This window comes from Chiloscyllium punctatum, chromosome 25, assembly GCF_047496795.1.
Source record: "Chiloscyllium punctatum isolate Juve2018m chromosome 25, sChiPun1.3, whole genome shotgun sequence".
Taxonomy (NCBI): domain Eukaryota; kingdom Metazoa; phylum Chordata; class Chondrichthyes; order Orectolobiformes; family Hemiscylliidae; genus Chiloscyllium; species Chiloscyllium punctatum.
Window position 1 is genome coordinate 37,383,861 of NC_092763.1, and position 21,546 is coordinate 37,405,406.

The following is a 21,546-nucleotide window of genomic DNA, read 5'->3' on the forward strand; positions in this document are numbered from 1 at the left end:
TAAATGCACAGCTGGGGATTCCATCTGGACAAGTTGCTTTCCTCGGGTTTGCTCTCAAGAAGACCTATTCTTTCTATGCACACTTGGCACAAACTTGATTCTACAAGAAAGTGTGTTAGTAACACAATGGTGGGAGGTTTTGAGGTCTTGCAGGTTTGGGTGAGAATGAAGTGAAAATAATCTGAGGAACTGACAAAAGTATGGACAGGAGAATAGTAGAGTGCTGCAGTAAAAACAGAAGACAGAATAAAGCATATTGTAATGATTGGAGAAGAGTGATGATACCGGATTTGTACAGGTACTAAATAACAACTAGAAAGTGAGGACTGCAGATGCTGGAGATCTGAGCTGAAAAATGTGTTGCTGGAAAAGCGCAGCAGGTCAGGCAGCATCCAAGCAGCAGGAGAATCGACATTTCGGGCATAAGCTCTTCTTCAGGAATGCTGCGCTTTTCCAGCGACACATCTTCCAGCTCTAAATAACAACTCGTGAGGCTCAGCAGGGGTATTGAGTCAAGAGTTGTAACAGTCGATCTTAGGGGATCATTGCGAGTGATACCTTTGGCTTTGGGCAGCTTTGGGATTTCATTCCTGGTAGACAGGGAATTCCTCCTTGCCTCCTCCACAAACTCTATCAGAAGACAGGGTACAGGTTCGCGGCTTCTCTGTCTCCACAGGCAGACACTAGCAAAAGGTGTTACCTTTAAATGGCACTATCGCGCGGTATTCGCCAGCGAACACGGAGCTCCGACATCAGTTGGGGGAGGGGGGAATCCAGGACTTTACTTATCTCATAAAATAAAACAAAGACCTGCGGATACAGGAGATCTGACACTAAAGAAATTGCTGAAGAAACTCAGCAGGTCTGGCAGCACCTGTGGACAGAGAAACAGTTAACATTTCGAATCCGGTGACCCCTCTTCCTGTTGCAATGACCAATTCCGCCTCCACCACCGAATGTGATAAGAATCACTTGTTTTATGTTAAATTGTTAAAAAAATAATGAATTTACCTCAGGATTAAAAGGAACGTAGTTGCATCTTTTTATGAGCATTCTTATTCTAATAGCCAGGAAAAGAGAATCCCGTCCGGATTACTTGCAAGCTGCGTACAGCTTTTATTTTAAATGATTGTGCGATGAGAGACCGTTAACAAAAACAGATCGACTCGCGGCGTCACGTCCCGAAACCAACGGCTGTTCCCTCAACTGAAAGAGCGGGGGTAAACGATGGGGCGGGGCGGGGCGGGCGTTCAGCGGAGGGGGCGTGGTTTTCTGTGGGGGGGGGCGGCAGTCATTGCGGAGGCGGGGCCATAACTGAGGGGCGGGAACTAGGCGGAGTCATGCAGTGGGGCGGGGTTTTACTGTGGGGGGCGCACATCAATAAGTGGGCGGGGTTTCACTTGAGGGGGCGTGTCTTCAGGAGCGGTGCCCGGGTGATACTGAGGGGCGGGATGTTACTGAGGGGGTGGGACGCGAGGACTGATGCCTAGCCTCGGTTTGGCTCAAAGCGCCGGGTTGCACGCGTGTTATTTCCCTCGCGCTTCCGTTGGCAGGAAATCTGTCAGTTGGTGAGATCGAAACGGGGAAGGCCTTGTGAGCTGGAGGGACTGTTTCCTTTTTAGACGTAGATTGCAACCTGTTTATATGATCTCCATCTAGTTTAGGGAATCCCTAAGAACATTTTCCGTTGTTGATGTGAGCGTTGTACTTTTGGTAAATCTTATCTGAAACGGCGGTGTTGTGACTTCCTGGATTGAATTTCAAGAAAACGGGAGGGAACCATCTGTTTGATTTATGCACCAACCATGATTGCTATTCGGAATCAGCTGCAAAAGGATGTTTTCACACCACAGGAGGAGAGGTTGTTGGGTTTGGTCTTCGTCTGGAAAGCTGGAAAGAAGCGGAAAAGCTGCATCTTGTGCGCCGCAGGTGCGTAGACTAAGCAGTGGGTCACAGAGAGCTGCAATGTGTCCGGTTTGAGATTTCACCCCGGGCGTAGGTGTATCATGCGAACCCCGATTGGAGAAGTTTTACACTTAGACTTTTCCACAGCCCAAACTTTTGATAGTTTTAATTATTTAGTCATTCAATATGCCTATATTTTAAAGTAACCCACATGTACTGAACGTCCCTTCCTCCAAATGCCAAGTATAAGAAATAGTCGTTTCGCTTTTTTTTTCTGATTTCGAGTTGGGAGTGTGTAAACAGTCTCTTTTCACGAGGTACATTCATCAGAGGGTGTACGTCCAGTATTGAAAATTGGAACTGCCACCCGAAAAGGGTCAGGATGGGTCAGCTGTACCTTGACGGCAACAACGATAGGACTCGTTACGTAGTTAAAAGCCGCTTGGCGTGATAACTGTGTTTCTCATTTGTAAAAATCATTATCACAAGAGAGCTGCTAGATTTCACCTTGTGAAAACTTATCTGCCTTGCTTTTCCAGCACCACTCTAATCGAGAATCTGGTTTCCAGCATCTGCATCCTTGTTTTTACCTTGTCAAAACTTAGCCGAGGCACTTCTGTTGATTGGTTTGTTCTGAGTTAAACAGTTAGATTACCAGTTTCGAAACGGGGAATAAACTAAAGCAGGGGAGCGACACCTCAAAACCTACCACACACTTGATAAGGAAATTTTGGAGTAATTTTATACCTGGAGTCTCCGTTTTAGAACTTGGTGTCTGTGGTTGGGAATACTCAACGATTCTTAAATAACTTCATTGAAAGTAATGCAGACTGTTACTTGAGCTCCGTTTGAGAAATGTTTCAGAACCATCAAACCTGTGGCAAAAGGAAACCGGGTTGCATATGGATTCAGTGAATTACAACAACCTACTTGTACTGCTATTGCAGCTTACTGGTGAGGAAAGTCAACATGGTGATAGAACCTGTTATCCTATTTAAATATAGTTTTGAACTTTTTCATGTAGCAAGATATGTTTTTGACTATTGGATCATTTGAATTCTTATTGATGATAATTGAACACAACTTAATTATGAAAACTACTGTATAAACTTTATGCCAACTGAACAGAGCATTTGGACTAATGCAACTGCAACTCAAGTTCAAGCTTAACAAAAATGCCTGAGAAAACAAATGCATGAGTGTCACTCCAGCATTCCAAAAGCTCCTTCCAATGTACTTGCACTTATGGAGGCCTAGTAATGGAGTCATACAGCACAGAAACACACTATTTGGTCCAACTCATCTGTGCTGACCAGATATCCCAATTGGACCTTGTCCCATTTGCCAGTATTTGGCCCATATCCTCTGAAACCCTTCCTATTCATATACCCATCCAGGTGTCTTTTAAATATTATAATTGTACCCACCTTCACCACTTCCTCTGGCAGCTTGTTCCATATATGTACCACCCACTGTGTGAAAAAGTTAGTCCTCTGGTCCTTTTTAAATCTTTTCCTTCTCACTTTAAACATATGTCCTCTAGGTTTGGACTCCCCTACAGTGGGGAAAAAACTTTAGTTATTCACCCTATCCATGCCAATCATGATTTCATGAACTTCTGTACAGGTCATAGAGTCATAGAGATGTACAACATGGAAAAAGACCCTTCGGTCCAACTGTCCACGCCGACCTGATATCCCAACCCAATCTAGTCCCACCTGCCAGCACCCGGCCTACATCCCTCCAAACCCTTCCTATTCATATACCCATCCAAATGCCTCTTAAATGTTGCAATGGTACCTCTCCACCACATCCTCTGGCAACTCATTCCATACACGTACCACCCTCTGCATGAAAAAGTTGCCCCTTAGGTCTTTTTTATATCTTTCCCCTCTCACCCTAAACCTATGCCCTCCAGTTCTGGACTCCCCAATCCCAGGGAAAAGACTTTGTCTATTTACACAATCCATGCCCTTCATAATTTTGTAAACCTCTATAAGGTCACCCCTCAGCCTCCGACGCTCCAGAGAAAACAGCCCCAGCCTGTTCAGCCTCTCCCTATAGCTCAAATCCTCCAACCCGGGCAACATCCTTGTATACCTTTTCTGAACCCTTTCAAGTTTCACAACATCTTTCCGATAGGAAGGAGACCAGAATTGCACGCAATATTCCAACAGTGGCCTAACCAACATCCTGTACAGCCACAACATGACCTCCCAACTCCTGCACTCAATACTCTGACCAATAAAGGAAAGCATACCAAACGCCTTCTTCACTATCCTATCTATCAGCGATTCCACTTTCAAGGAGCTATGAACCTGCACTCCAAGGTCTCTTTGTTCAGCACACTCCCTAGGACCTTACCATTGAGTGTATAAGTCCTGTGAAGATTTGCTTTCCCAAAATGCAGCACTTCGCATTTATCTGAGTTAACCTCCATCTGCCACTTCTCAGCCCATTGGCCCATCTGGTCCAGATCCTGTTGTAATCTGAGGTAACCCTCTTCGCTGTCCACTACACCTCCAATTTTGGTGTCATCTGCAAACTTACTAACTGTACCTCTTATGCTCGCATCCAAATCATTTATGTAAGTGACAAAAGGTCGAGGCCCCAGCACCGATCCACAGGTCACAGGCCTCCATTCTGAAAAACAACCCTCCATCACCACCCTCTGTCTTCTACCTTTGAGCCAGTTCTGTATCCAAATGGCTAGTTCTCCCTGTATTCTGTGAGATCTAACCTTGCTAATCAGTCTCCCATGGGGAACCTTATCAAACGCCTTACTGAAGTCCAAATAGATCACATCTACTGCTCTGCCCTCATCAATCTTCTTTGTTACTTCTTCAAAAAACTCAATCAAATTTGTGAGACATGATTTCCCATGCACATAGACATGTTGACTATCCTTAATCTGTCCTTGCCTTTCCAAATACATGTACATCCTGTCCCTCAAGATTCCCTCCAACAACTTGCCCACCACTGAGGTCAGGCTCACTGGTCTATCGTTCCCTGGCTTGTCTTTACTGCCCTTCTTAAACAGTGGTACCACGTTTGCCAACCTCCAGTCTTCAGGCACCTAACCTGTGACTATCGATGATACAAATATCTCAGCAAAAGGCCCAGCAATCACTTCTCTAGCTTCCCTCAGAGTTCTCGGCTACACCTGATCGGGTCCTGGGGATTTATCCACCTTTAACCGTTTCAAGACATCCAGCACTTCCTCCTCTGTAATCTGGTCATTTTGCAAGATGTCACCATCTATTTCCCTACAGTCTATATCTTCCATATCCTTTTCCACAATAAATACTGATGCAAAATATTAATTTAGTATCTCCCCCATTTTCTGTGGCTCCACACAAAGGCCATCTTGCTGATCTTTGAGGGGCCGTATTCTCTCCCTAGTTACCCTTTTGTCCTTAATATATTTGTAAAAACCCTTTGGATTCTCCTTAATTCTATTTGCCAAAGCTATCTCATGTCCCCTTTTTGCCCTCCTGATTTCCCTCTTAAGTATGCTCCTTCTTCCTTTATACTCTTCTAAGGATTCACTCGATCTATCCTGTCAATACCTGACATATGCTTCCTTCTTTTTCTGAACCAAACCCTCAATTTCTTTAGTCATCCAGCATTCCCTATACCTACCAGCCTTCCCTTTCACCCTGACAGGAATATACTTTCTCTGGATTCTTGTTATCTCATTTCTGAAGGCTTCCCATTTTCCAGCCGTCTCTTTACCTGCGAACATCTGCCTCCAATTGGCTTTCAAATGTTCTTGCCTAATACTGTCAAAATTGGCTTTCTCCAATTTAGAACTTCAACTTTAGATCTGGTCTATCGTTTTCCATCACGATTTTAAAACGAATAGAATTATGGTCACTGGCCTCAAAGTGCTCCCCCACTGACACCTCAGTCACCTGCCCTGCCTTATTTCCCAAGAGGAGGTCAAGTTTTGCACCTTCTCTAGTTGGTACATCTACATACTGAATCAGAAAATTGTCTTGTACGCACTTAAGAAATTCCTCTCCATCTAAACCTTTAACACTATGGCAGTCCCAGTCGATGTTTGGAAAGTTAAAATCCCCGACCATAACTACCCTATTATTCTTCCAGGTAGCTGAGACCTCCTTACAAGTTTGTTTCTCAATTTCCCTCTGACTATTAGGGGGTCTATAATACAATCCCAATAAGGTGATCATCCCTTTCTTATTTCTCAGTTCCACCCAAATCACTTCCCTGGATGTATTTCTGGTAATATCCTCCCTCAGCACCGCTGTAATGCTATCCCTTATCAAAAATCCCACTCCCCCTTCTCTCTTGCCTCCCTTTCTATCATTCCTGTAGCATTTGTATCCTGGAACATTAAGCTGCCAGTCCTGCCCATCCCTGAGCCATGTTTCTGTAATTGCTATGATATCCCAGTCCCATGTTCCTAACCATGCCCTGAGTTCATCTGCCTTCCCTGTTAGGCCCCTTGCGTTGAAATAAATGCAGTTTAATTTATTAGTCCTACCTTGTCCCTGCCTGCCCTGACTGTTTGATTCACTTATGTTCTCAACTGTACCAGTCTCAGATTGATCTCTTTCCTCACTATCTCCCTAGGTGCCACCCCCACCCCAACCTTACTAGTTTAAATCTTCCCTAGGAGTTCTAGCAAATCTCCCTGCCAGTATATTAGTTCCCTTCCAATTTAGATGCAATCCGTCCTTCTTGTACAGGTCACTTCTACCCCAAAAGAAATTCCAATGATCCAAAAATGTGAATCCTTCTCCCATACAACAGCTCCTCAGCCATGCATTCATCTGCTGTATCCTCCTATTCCTGCTCACACTAACTCATAGCACTGGGAGTAATCCAGATATTACTACCCTAGAGGACCTCCTTTTTAAATTTCTGCCTAACTCTCTGTAATCTCCCTTCAGAATCTCAACCTTTTCCCTTCCTATATCGTTGGTTCCGATGTGGACAATGACCTCTTGCTGGCCCCTCTACCCCGTGAGAACGTTCTGCACCCTCCCTGAGACATCCTTGATCCTGGCACCAGGGAAACAACACACCATTCTGCTTTTTCTCTGCTGGCCTACAGAATCCCCTAACACAATTGATCTCTTGGAAGCCGATGTACCCCTTGTTGCATTTGAGCCAGTCTCAATACCAGAAACTTGACTGTTCATGCTATGTTCCCTTGATAATCCATCACCTCCTACATTTTCCAGAACAGCATACCTGTTTGAAATATGTATATCCACAAAAGACACCTGCCCTAGGTGCTGACCTCTCTTAACCTTCCTGAAGTTAACCCATCTATGTGACTTTATCTGAGACTTTCCCTCCTTCCTAGAACTGCCATCTATCATACACTGTTGCTGTTGCAAATTCCTCATCGCTTCTATCTGTCTCTCCAACCGATCAACTCGATCTGACAAGATTTGCATCCAACAGCATTTATGGCAGATATAATCCGCAGTAACCCTTAAACTCTCTTTAAACTCCCACATCTGACAAGAAGTACACATCACTGCAAAGGCCATTTTTGCTCCTTCACAATCTACAGACCCAGAAAATAACACCATCTTATTCCTCGACAAAACACTGGCACCAGGTTAAATTAAGAGCTATGGCTTATATTTTAAGTTTAATCAAGAGACTTATCTCCAAAAACATATAATCAAGAAAGAACCCACTGTACTCACTAATACTGCCTTTCTCTTGAACAGACTTAAAACAACAACTAAATTACCTGATTTTGTGTTGTGAACTTCGCCCAAACCAGTTCCTCCAAGATTAGTTCTGAAATTCACTGTTTGTTAATTTTCCCAGATGCACTCCAATGTTCAGCGACACCTGAATTCAAAAACAGCAAAGGCAGTAACTGTGCAGGTTCTCTCTCTCTTTCTCTCTTCTGCACTGTCCTCACCTTGTGCTTCCTTTAAAATTGCTGTTGTTTTGACTTTTTTTTCCAAAGGTCCAAAACAATGCTGCAGCGTATAAAACAGTAATTGCTGCTCGTGGAATTCGAAGAAATCACCTCCAGCACCTAAAATACCTCAAAAAAAGGAGCAGCTCTTACAGCCAGAAATATTTCATGTCCTCCATCTTGGATTACCCAGAATCGCCTCTCAGCTTCCGATGCTCCAGGAAAAAAAATGCCCCAGCCTATTCAATTTCTCCCTGTAACTCAAACCCTGCAGTCCTGGCAACATCCTTGTCGATCTTTTCTGAACCCTGTCAGGTTTAACAACATCCTTCTAAAACTATACTGCATCAATTGCTACATTATAGTTTTCTCACAGGTTGGGATAACAGCTTTGCAAGAGATCTGTGTTCAGTACAGAAATATAACTTTATATTTTCAGTAACCTTTCATATTACTTCTTCAGCTCAATCCCACTCTGATCTCTTTATGGTGGCCCAATATAGTGTTCATTGAAAACTTGTAAGCTTAGGATACAGCATCTAATTTTTGCATTTGGCAGTTAATTACCTTTCAGACTCAATACTACATTCAACGAATTCTAATCGCTTGTAAAATTTGTTCATTCGTGTGAACATCATTGGTTGTGCCAGCATTTATTGCCCATCTCTCGTTACCCTTGAGAAGATGGTGACTTGTCTTCTTGAAATGCAGCAGACCAGTTGGTGTATGATTCAACAACATTGAAGGATCTGTGTATTTCCAAGTAAGAATAGTGAGTGGCTTGGAGGGAAACTTGCAGATGTGGTGTTCTTATGTATCTGTTGCCTTTTCCATCTAGATGGTAGTGGTCATGGGTTTGGAAGACCCATCAAGTCTGCTCTGCCATTCGATCGTGGCTGATATGTTTTATTGCCTTCTGCCCCTAACCTTTGAACCCCTTCTCAATCAAGAACCTATCTCTGTCTTAAATGCACTCAATAACTTGACCTCCAAAGCCCACTGCAGTAATGAATTCCACAGATTGACAGTTCTCTACCTGAAAAATCCGTCCTTATTTCAGTTTTAAAAAGTCATCTCTTAATTTGGAGGCTGTGCCTTTGGGTCTTATTCTCCTCCACTCATGGAAGCATCTTCTCTATGTCAATTGTATCCAGGCCTCTTGGTATTCTGTAAGTTTGAATAAGATCTCCTGTCATCCTTCTAAGCTCCATTTAGTACAGACCTAAAGTCCTCAACTGCTCCTCACACAATAAGCTGTTCATCCACTGGATCGTTCTTGTAAAACTCCTCTGGCCCTTCTCCAAAGTCAGCACATCCTTCCTTCAGTACGAGGCCCAAAGCTGCTCTCAATATTCCAAATGCAGTCTGACCAGAGCCTGAAACAACCTGAGCAGTATATCTCTGCTCTTCTTTTCTAGCCCCCTTGAAATGAATGTTAATATTTCATTTGCCTTCTGTAGTGATTAGATCTGGGTGGATCTTACTGACTATGAGATCCTTGATTGGAGTGGTTAACCTGGGCCAATCAGGGAACCCTGGCCGACCAATATAAACAGGAGATAATAAACACAGCCACTGTTAGGCACTAGTGAGGGAGTAAGTAAAAAAAAAACTTAAACAGGAAATAGAAGGGCACTGCTTGTCACTGGCCACTTGGGTGTCTCTTTTCTTCCTGGTAGTGGAATATGAATAAAGTTTTCTGCACTTGTTGTTTCTTCACTGTGTCCTACAACAGAAAAGAAATATATAACCAGGGGATTTAGAATCTCCTCAGTTCAGAGGAAAAAGGAAAAAAATTTAAAAAGAAAGAAAATATTATATATAGAGGTTCACACACACGACATGGGTGCTGGGGAAAGTATAAGCACCACCACTGTGTGGTGGTAGTGTAGGGGCTTACAAATACAAATACAAAAACAAAAAAAAAGCAGGAGATTTACTGTTTCCTTTTTGGTAAGTTAAGGTGGGATTTGGGATTTGTTAGCATTTCCCTGCGAATTGGTTGTACGGTCGGGTGTGGGATCTGGCCTTGCTGCCCCTTTTCCTGTAAATTGCTGTTTCTTGTAAACTGCTGCTATTGTTTACTATTGGCTGTTTGAAAAAACATATATGTAACAGGAGATTCAGAATCTCCTTTTTTCAGTGATTGACTCCAAGCTGGCTGGCCACTGTCAGTGTACTGTGCACATGTAAGGTGACAGGATATTAGCCTCTGTACAGTTATTTCAACTTCCAAGCTGACAGCTAAACCTGACTGTTAACCTTAGAGTCCAGAACTAGGACTCCCACGTATCTTCGTTCTTCAGATATCCAAAGCCTTTTCCATTTAGAGAATAGCCTGTGCCTCTTTTCGTCGTACTAAAGTGCATAATATCACACTTTCCCATATTTTATTCCATCTGCCATTTCTTTGCTCACTCTCTTAAGCCTGTCCAAGTCCTTCTGTAGCCACCCCACCTCCTCAACACTACCTATCCCTCCATCTATCTTTACATCATTTGATAACTTAGCAACAATGGAATTCCACTCGTCATCAGCTGCCCATCCTGAAAAAAAAATCTTTATCCTCACTCTGCTTTCTGCTAGTCAGTCAATCCTCTATCCATGCCAATACCTTACTCTTGACACCAAGACCTCTTATCCTATGTACAACAGCCTCCTACGTGGCACCTTGTCAAAGGCCTTCTGGAAATCCAAATGGATCATACCTACTGGGTCTCCATTGTCTAATTTGCTTGTTACCTCCTCAAAGAATTCTAACTGATTTATCTGTCATGACCCCCCCCCCACTCCCTTAACAAAGTTTTACAATCTCAGTCTGGTTTTATCATGCACTTTCAAGTATTCCACAATCTTATCCTTCATATTGGACTCTAAAATCGTACCAATGGCTGAAGTCAGGATAACTGGTCTGCAGTTTCCTGCCTTCTGCCTCCCGTCTTTCTGAACTAGGAGCGTTAGATTAGCCATTTTCCAGACCTCTGGTACTCTCCCTAAATCCAATGATCCCTGGCTGTAATCCATTTGGTCCAGGTTATTTATCCACCTTTAGACTTTTCAACTTTCCCAGTACCTTCTTAGTGATAGCCACTACACTCACCTCTGCCCCCTGGCTCTCTTGAAGTTCTGGTATGCTGCTGGTGCCTTCCCCTGTGAAAACTGATGCAAATAACCAATTCAGTTCATCCACTATTTCTTTGTTCCCTTCTCCAACCATCTAAAAACCTCTCTTACCTTTTAATATTTAAAGTAAACTCTTGTAATCTTCTTTAATATTACTAGCAAGTTTTATCCTCATGTTTCAACTTTTTCCCCCATTATTGCTCTTTTAGATATCCTCTGCTGGTTTTTAAAGGCTTCTTAATCCTCTGGCTTCACACTAATTTTCACCACATTGTCTGCTTTTTCTTTTGCTGTTGTACTATCCCTAACTTCCCTTGTCAGCCATTGTTGCCTCCTCCTTCCCTTTGTATGCTTCTTCTTCCTTTGGATGTATTTCTGTTGTGCCTTCCAAATTCTCCCGTGAAACTCCTGCCATTGCTGCTCCTCCTCCTTCCCTGAAAGGTTCCCCTTCCAGTCAACACTGGCCCAGCTCCTCCTTCATGTCTTTATAATTATCTTTTCTCAATTGTAACACTTAAATTTGATTCCAGCTTCTCCCTCTGAAACTGCAGGGGGAATTCTATGAACTCAATAATATTATGGTTCCTTCGCATTAAGCTCCTCAATCAGGTCTGCCTCATTACACATTACCAAATTCATAATTGCCTCTTCTCTAGTGGGATCTATCACAAGTCGCCCCCAAAATAACTGTCTCATACAATCATAGAGTTATACAGCACAGAAACAGACCTTTCAGTCCAGCTCGTCCATACCGACCAGATATCCTAAACTGATCTAGTCCTATTTAGTCCATATCGTTCCAAACCCTTCCTATTTATGTACCCATCCAAATGCCTTTTAAATTTTGTAATCATACCAGCCTCCACCAGTTCCTCTGGCAGCTCATTCCATACATGCATCACCTTCTGCATGAAAAAGTTTCTCCTTAGGTCCCTTTTAAATCTTACCCTCTCACCTTAAACAAATGCCCCCTAGTTTTGGACCCTCTACCCTGGAGAAAAGACCTTATCTATTCACCCTATCCATGTCCCTCATGATTTTATAAATCTCTATGTTGTCAGCCCTCAGCCTCCGACACTCCAAGGAAAATAGCCCTAATCTGTTCAGCCTCTCCCTATATCTCAAACCCTCCAATCGTGACAACATCCTTGTAAATCTTTTCTGAACCCTTTCATGTTTTACAACATCCTTCCTATAGTAAGGAGCCCAGAATTGAACCCTGTATTCAAAAAGTCATCTGACCAATGACGTGTACAGCTGCATATTGAAGTCCTTCATGACTATCATCATAGTGCTTTTTATTAGAAATGCTTTTCCTGTCTCCTGAATTATTTTCTTCCCCACATTCTGACTACTGTTAGTGCATAACTCCCATCTGAAGAGAAAGCGAGGACAGCAGGTGCTGGAGATCAAAGTTGAGAGTGTGGTGTTGGAAAAGCACAGCAGGTCAGGAGCATCTGAGGAGCAGGAGAATTGGCATTTCGGGCATAAGCCGTTCCTGATGAAGGGTTTATGCCCAAAATGTCAATTCTTCTGCTCCTCGGATGCTGCCTGACCTGCTGTGCTTTTCCAGCATCAAACCCTCGACTCCAACTCCCATCAGAGTCTATTTTCTTTTGTGGTTTGTCAACTTTACTCACACAGATTCTATGCCTTTTGGCTCCATATCACTTCTTGCTATCGATTTAGCTTAATTTCTTACTGACAAGACAACCATGATTCCCTCTGCCCATCTGCCTGTCCTTTCGATGGGATATGTATCCTTGGATATTTAGATCCTGGATCTGCCCTGATACTCTTGCAGCAATGATTCTGTGATACCTACAACATCATACCTGCCAATATAAATTTGTGCTACAAGCTCACATACCTTATTTTGTCTACTCCATGAAATTAAGTACAACACCTTCAGTCCTGTATTGACTGCCCCCCACTTCTCATAGTTGTCTCTTATCTGCTGTGCCTGAAGTTAGATTTCTGACCATTTTCATGCTCTCTCTCTCTCTCTCTGTCTCATTCAGACCTCATCTCCAATCTGTGGTATTATTCAAATTGTTTTTGATTGCATTTATTTTTCTCTTCAGTCCACTAAAGTGATCTAATGACAAATAGAAGCAAAACTTGTTCCTTACCTGAAAGGAGCAAATTTACTCTGGGTATCTGCTAAACACTGCTTTTCACGGATAGTTAATTCAGATTTATTTCCTTAGCTGCTGGTAGACTTTTACTATTCCCATTGCTTTGTTTAAGGTTTGTTTCCCCTGTTACTGTCTGCAAAATAATACAAACTGGGTGGGAGGGTGAGCTATGAGGAGGATGCATAGATGCTTCAGTGTGATTTGAACAAGCTGAGTGAATGGGCAAATGCACGGCAGATTCAGTATAATGTTGGCAAATGTGAGGTTAGCTACTTCGGTAACAAACAGGGGAATGTGGACTATTATTTGAATGACTATGAATTGAGAGAGGGGAATGTAACAAGACCTGGGTATCTTTGTATGCCAGTTGATCTGAAGGGCAGCATGCAAGCGTGACAAGCGGTGAAGGCAAGACGATTAAAGAACAGGATCAGAGATGCCTTGCTGCAGCTATACAGGACCTTAGAAAGACCACACCGGAATATTGTATGCTGTTTTGGTCTCCTGATCTAAGGGAGGATGATCTTGCTGTATAGGTAGTATAGCAAAGGTTTACCAGATTATTTTAAGTGATGGTGGGACTGAGGTACATAGAGAGGTTGAATTGTTACAAATATATTTGTGGGAGTTCAGAAGAATGAAGGGAAACCTCATCAAAATCTATAAAATTCTAACAGCACTAGACAGGGCAAATGCAGGAATGATGTTCCTGATCGTGGGGGAGTCTAGAACCAGGGTAAACAGTCTAAGGATATGGAGTAGGCCAGTTAGGACTGAGGTGAGGAGAAATCTCTTCATCTCGAGAGTGGTGAGCATGTGGAATTCACTACACAGAAAGCAGTTGAAACCAAACGTTGTATGATTTCAAGAAGGAGTTGAATATAGTATTTGGGATTAAAGGATCATAGGATATGGAGGGAAAGTGGGAACAGTCTATTGAGTTAGATGATCAGCTATGATCATAATGAATGACAGAGCAGGTTCAAAGGGCCAAATGACTGCTCCTATTTTCTATGTTTCTGGTGTGTAAAGGCTTTTTACGATGTAGATTTCTGTTGGTTTTTGTGTTAAGGTTTTTCTGTTCAGAGATGTTTCCTTCACATTAACTATTCAGCTCTGTGGCATTTTTGGCTGCAGCTGGTTATAAAGTTGAACCATGACTATTTGATCTTCCCCTACAGAAATTTTTGAGGGAGTAAAGCCTGTAGCCGACACCATTTTTTAAGGTATACTTTAATATCTTCTTAATCTATACCAATCCTTCCATGACAAAAAGAAGTTAAGCTTTCAGATCCATTGATATATCAGCAAATTAAAAATATGGAAGCTGCAATTCCTAAAATTTCAAACAACTTGATATTAAATCCAATAAAGATATGTTCGCGTACTTCTCTACTCGATGGAAAGCAAATCATATTATATTACATAGAGAACAGATCAATGAGAAACAGCTTATGTTTAACAATCTTATAATTACTTTTGATCAATATTTAAATTTAGGAACAAATAGGACACTGACATTATACTTCAATGGTTTGTCAATTTCAGGAGAGTCTGAGGATAGTACATGTGGGCCATTAATATAATCATCCAAACCATATAACAATGGAAACTTGCAAGAACTTATTCATAACAGAATTGTTGTTTGTCTCTTAGATAAATCACTCATCGAATTTTTTCAATCAAGATTTAATTTGAGAATGAGCAATCCAAATAGCACTGGATACTGAATTTAAAATTTGTTCAAGGGGCATTGCATAGCAAAGTTCCATCTAATGCAGACATTCTACAGTGTTTCTCCTTAAAGCAGAATAAACGATCAGACCACAGGAGACAGACATTTCATCTAAACATATATCACATGTTACAATGCCAATAGGAGATCCTAAGTAATCTAATACTAGAGTATCTTGTCACAGGTGTCATTCCAAAAGTCTGCATTAGCAATTCAAAACATTTAAACTATCCAGCAGCAATGTATTCCTTGGAGCAATAGAGAGCACTCTCAACCATGTACCACAGTCTGAAGATGTCATGGACCTATAAAGCACTCAGCATAAATTATGCAACGTGGGTGGAGTTAGAAAAGACACTACTACACCCAAGAGAAAAACACTCAACCTACTGCCTGGAAGCCTCAAATGACCATTTAGATATGAATGCACAAAGGTAGATTAATTCTTGCCTGTCATTTGGATTTATTTATTTTTTAAATACAACTTTTTAAGAGCACTTAAATATAATGAAAAAAATTAACTTTGTGAGATCCTGATTTATCTATGATTGCCATGTATAAGCGATATTCAGTATAAATGTATTGTGAATTGTTTTACTTTGAAGTTTACTCCTGAAGATAGTTCTCAGCTTTATCTTCTCAGTTGCTAATCTGTCATGAACTCCAACGTGGTGCGACACTGTAAAAGAATGTAACTGCAAATCCATATCCTAGCTGTGGTATTTTAATCTTCATCTGTATACACCATTTAACTTTCTCATGTTAGTTTGTTCCAATTTGATTATCATAAGTGTAATTTTTGGTGGAAAACAGATTTATCACTCATCCTGGCTGGCAGATTCTATCTAAAATACATGATATTTTTCATCTACTTTTTTCCTTGGAACTTGTATCTCACTCTTCTCTGAGGATTGTACAACTTTGGAGCACTCCTGCTATGAAGCTAGTGGAAGAGGGGTAATTGAATATTTTTAAGGCAAAGCCAGACAAATTCTTACTAGGCAAGGTAGTCAACGGTTATTGGGAGGAGATAGGAATGTGGAATTCAAAAGAGAAACAGCTTTGCCTCCAGCCTAGCTGATCTAAGACATAACATTTTATTTTTTGGGAATATTTCTTATCTGGTAGCTAGCCAAATTGACAGCCTGGCTTATAGGTATATAGGAAAATAGTGGCAGAATGGTGCAGCTAGAAATTTGGTGTAAGTCCACAGCATCAGAAGACAGGAATGGTTGCAGTGTGGTTAGCAAGCTGATAGGAGGGAGATGTTCGACACACACAACTGATGGGAGAGGAGAAATGTAAATATTGATTGAAAGAAGCAATAGGCTTCTCTACCCACAAGGATTGCTTATTTTAAAAAACAGCACTAAACTCAGAACCAGTAGCTGTCCCCTCCCTATTACTGAACTCGCCACACATAGGAAACCTACAAAGCAGTAGCAGGTTTTAACTCAATTCCATGCATGTGGATGCCTGCAGAACACTCTGAACTGGATTTTAGAAAGCTAGATGACAAAAGAGAGACAGGCCTCCTGCAATTTCGGAGTGTTCCAATTGTTGGCATGTTTCTACTTCCAAGATATTTCTTTGAAAGCTTTATAAAATGTTCTGAGTTTTTCTTCCCTTCCTGGAATTAGATATTGCAACTCCTTGATGGTGGATGGTTCATTGTTGATTCAATAGCTTCAAAGGCAGCTTCCCCACTCTCAAGTGTGACCTCTGGCCATTAATTGGTCCTATTAAATGACATGATGTGCTTGTCATGTCATTGCCCTGTGGAGTCAGGTTCCCAAGCCTCACTTGAAAAATCCAACCCATACTGACTCGTAGTTTTAAATATAAATGTGCTGATGTGTTGGGGTTGCAATTGACAAGTTTACCTGATTTTTTTGTCTATTGGGGATTGATTATGACCAGGCTCCAATCTACTGAAAGTGAAGTGTTTACACTGAATGGATGGTTTTTCAATCATTGACATGAATGAGCAGAAAACCTAACCCAGTATTCGGATATCAATCTACTTATTCAGCTGATCAAATAATCTACTTATACATTTTGTAATGTGAGAAAATGTAAATTTGAACTGACCCACTCACCTTTCACCCCTTGCTTTTATCTTTGACATGGTTTCTGTTAAATTAAATTTGATCGGGCTGAAGCCAATCAAACACAACTGAATTTGTTTCTTTCTAGAGGCAAGATAGTTCACAAATTAATGCTTCTGCATTTATTTCCTCATGCAGTGTCAACTGATCGTCCATATCAAGCTTCCCTAGTGAAATTTAAAAAAGCTGATAAAGGTGATGTGTACAAACAAGTGGCTTGGTGGTCATTCGAGGATCTGATACTTGTTGATGGAAAGGATGCAGACAAGGTAGAAGGAGAAACTATTTTGTTGTTTAGTGGCTCATTATCATAAATCAGCAGCGAATGCAAGAGCTAAATATAAAGAGGGATTACGTTTTGTGGTTTTCTGTCTTAATTTCTTTCATGTTCAATAAGTTTTTTTTGTATTACCACTAATGTTTACCTCCTATACATGCTCACTGTTACCTCACTTCACTTGATGTTATTGATGTTGAGCTTTGACAATAACCATTGGTAGTTATTTGACTGGAGGTTCTGAATTCCGAGGCTAATTCTGGCCAAGCCATACTTTCTCAATTGCACTGTCATAGGGACAATTAGATAGACAGAATTATCTTGAACCAATGGGATTCCTTCTGCCCTTTTAAGAAAATAGAGGTCAAAACATGCATGTGGCTCAAAAGTAAGGAATATTGATTGTGGACCACATGCATATTTTCCCATCTTGTATGGTGTTAGTGTCACTTGTAGTATACCTTTAATCTTATGAGTTAATCCACTGGACTGTGCAGTTTCATCTTTGAAGGCTGTAACTTCAGTTTCCTCACCCATGGTACCTGACAAGAAGGATCGTGACAGTTGTTACGATATCAAGCTTAAAATTGACAGCATGTCCACTAATATGAATAAGCTCCGTGAAAGTTGAGTCAATTGAATCATAACCTTTGTGCAAAACAATAATTTCTCCTACGAGTGTTGCTGGTGTCTTTTCAAATGGAAATATCTTGTTTAATGTTGATACCTTTTCTCATGATGGGTGGTCTACTGTGTGGACTTCTCTACATGCTTCACGACCAATAATGCAGCTGTTCTGAAACTGCATTTTAATATTGCACATCTTCTGGAAGTGATCTAGAGGTTTATACATATACCATTCTTTTGCCTTGGCTGGTCATTGTCTATACCAGTGAAGCTTAATGTCCCAGATTGCTGGCACTGACTCTTAGCATCTGTTATCTGGCTTATTCTCCATGTTGGCTTCTCATGTGCCATTTCAAAATATACTTAACTTGTAAAGTGAATAGATTCTGTTCCCATCCTGTTCTCCTCTCAGGATCTGTCTGACCCTCTTTTTGGTTTCTGCTTTCAACACAACTTGAATAGCTTTCTCAAAACTTGTATCTTCTCTGGACCATAAGAAATCTAACAAAATTTCATCAAGAATTCCAGTAGTAATGCTATCTGTCATTAATGCTGATTTACAATCTTTCTAGTTAGAATTTTCCCTTCATCTGTAGTGATCAATAATGAAATACTCAACAGATTCCTCAGAACAACAGCCTTTGGGCCATCATCAAATGTATTTGAGCTATCTTTAGTATTCTAGCAATTAACAATGTCATTCATATGAACAACCGAAATAAGAGGAACAATGGTACATATTGTTGCAGTAATGGCTATCAGATCATATTTATTAATGTCTATTTATTTACTTTTATGTATTCCATGTGTATTCAGATATAGAGTCTTTAATTTTGCCTTTTTAAAAAATCATTGTAACATCTGGCCTTGATTGTTCATATTTTTTCTGCCATCCTGCCATTCTCTGATCCTTATTTCCTTGTTAATGTTTATTTCATCCACCCTCTCATCCAGTAGGTGGCCATACTTTACTGTAGCTATTCTGTTCCTACAGAAAAGAGAATGCAACTACTTTTTACAGTTTACAGTAAATCTGTTTTATTCATCTTTATTATTTCTTTCGTCATCTAGTTTCAAAGGTGTTCTGAATTTTCTTGCCTATCAGTATCACTTCACTGCATCGTATGCTCTTTTTTTTGTCAGTTTCATATCATAGTTAACTTACTTAGACATCCATGGATGGTTCATCCTTCTCGTAGGATCTTTGTTTCTCACGACAAAATATCTGTAGTAATTAGGAAATAATTTCTTAAATATCTGCCACTATGTATTTACTGTTTTATCTTCTAATCTATTTTTCCAGTTAATTTGATCAATATTATCTTAGTTAAAAACATTGGGGTCAAATCTAAGTTTCTCGCCCTCAAAATGAAAGAAAATTACTTTGTTATGATCATTCCTCCTGAGAGAATTCTTCATCATGAGATCATTAATGAATTATTAAAAGTTACCAGATATAAAATAGCCTGCAACAAGATGCTGGACAAGAAACTGAAGAAACAAGTTGGACACTATATTGTAGTGATTGAAACATGGGGTGAGGGAATTGAATCATGCAGATGTTGAATTAATCATTTCAGCTTGAGTAGGATGGGGTGCAACAGAAAACAGCAGTCAGTGGTGATCCAATATCATAGCATGCAATGAATGGGACACAGTAATAGTTGCCCAGAATCTTCTTTGGCAAGTACTAGGATGGGACCGTAAATCTGATGGTGCATATGAACTGCCAAGAAAACACTAGTAGTGCATTTTCTTTGTGATTGAAAATTGTTGTCAGTTGAATATTTTGAGTAGTGTAACTGTTTCATTTCCCCACTGTTAATGTTGCATTTTCTTTTAAAGGATAATCCTGAATTTGATTTGCAATTTGATAAAGTATACAAGTGGATTGCCAGTAATTCTGGAGAGAAAAATAATTTCATGTCGTGTCTCTTCAAACTCAACGATCGTTATCTACACAACAGGATTAAGTTTGTAAACATCAATTCGCACATATTGGAAGGTAAAAATCCATGTGTGAAGCTGTCTTTTCTAAGTTTACATTTGTTACAAAAACTTAAAATACATTTTAAGCACAGGTTAAAATTTATAGTCTACCTATGAGGAATAAAATCAGACATATAAGTTCCTTCCAAATTTTACAAGATTTGATATCATGGAGGTATTATCTCTGATGTTAATGTAGATAAACAAATAGCAGAAAGAAAATTGTCAGATGTTATATGAGGAATCTAGAGGTGTGTTTAGCATGTCCATCAGTGACATTTTTTTTTAACGTTAGCCAAATCATTTTACTTTTGTGAAAATTTTCTGACCACCAGAATATAGTAATGAGAATCTGTACATCACAACCTTGACATCATTATTTAAATAACCAAGCCAAATGTGCAATTTGAAGAATTCGGAGTTGACAAGGAGGGAGCAAGTTCTAGAATGAATTCTAAATGTTCAAAGATTGCATCCCAATTCATTGACACCTCCCATTTTGTGGTCGTGAAGTCTGAAAAGAACTGGACAAGCACTCTATTCCCAGTAGTAAGAGGAGAAAACTTGTGGTGGAAATGAAGAAGGTATGGTTGAGGTTTCCCAAACGTTGAACAGCAGGACCATAGTTTCACTATGTTCACTGTTGGGCAAGAAATGAGTTAATTGCCTAACCTGGTCAGGAAAGGTGAGTACAGTTGTGTTTTCACCTATATTCTGCTATATACATCATCCACCCCTCTCATTCTGAATCATCAAGCCTATTCCATCATGTTATTCCTCACATCCACCTGTCTTGCATGCACCTTGATCTGTCTCTTTCAATATACTTCCTCACATCACCCATTAATCATCGAGCAGTGTCATTCACTCTCACCCTAATGCAACATTATGTCTATCCTGATAGTAATCCTCAAGAACTTTTGGCTCAACCATCTCCAAACCATGGTTGAGAGCATTTAATTAAAAGGAGAATCATTGATGGATGTTCCAAACAGACAGACCATACTTTCAGTGAGATTGAAGGTGAATTCTTTGAGAGTAAAGGTGTTGTCAGCATGATATTAAGAAAGGAAAAATCCATGTTACATAAATCACAAGATTTACACAACTTTCTTTGGGGTAATGATGATTGGCATTGCTTCACCACTGACGGTAAAATCCTGTCATTATTATTTGGCACTACATTCTCATCTCATCCATTCTTGTCGGATGGAAAAGAAAGTCAACTTTCAATCTAAATATTTAGAAGAAGTCATCAGTTGATAGGGACATGTTCAAAGAGTTTATTGGTTGTTTGCAGGATTGCTTTTTCTCAGTGGTATTGGGAATGGAGAGTGTGACTGTACCTCTGCTTGTGACTTCGACCCACTAATTACTTCAATGAACCTTACATTTATAAAGGTATCCCAGACAGAAATGTGAACAACTAGGGGTGCATTGTTTTAATTGCCTTCTTGTTCCTCATTTTCCTCATAGTCACATTTCAAACTTCCAGACAAAAAAATTTATGCATTTGAATTTGTTCCTTCTGCAGATCCAAAAGCGATACAATACTATATAGAATACTACATGCCATGACCATTCTGTGGCCCCTGGCTGGCTCTTACAGAAAGACACCTCCAAATTTGTCTGGCATCTAACATGCATCTTTGGCACTCACATCTGGTGGTCACTTAGCATTCTTATGTTAGTAATGTGCTACATTAATCAAGTTTTTCATGATATAATCA

At 40.5% G+C, this 21,546-nt stretch overlaps 1 protein-coding gene across 1 annotated transcript in view; it reads left to right on the forward strand.

The window, feature by feature from the left end:
- Positions 1 to 1,523: 1,523 nt before the first annotated feature.
- The window catches only part of LOC140495855 (exocyst complex component 1-like), a 105,594-nt gene continuing 85,571 nt past the window's right edge, over positions 1,524 to 21,546 (forward strand). The window contains exons 1-3 of the mRNA XM_072595054.1: positions 1,524 to 1,929; positions 17,062 to 17,192; positions 19,673 to 19,832. Coding sequence (XP_072451155.1) covers positions 1,806 to 1,929; positions 17,062 to 17,192; positions 19,673 to 19,832 — 415 coding nt within the window. The 5' untranslated portion in view covers positions 1,524 to 1,805. The remainder of the gene's footprint in view (positions 1,930 to 17,061; positions 17,193 to 19,672; positions 19,833 to 21,546) is intronic.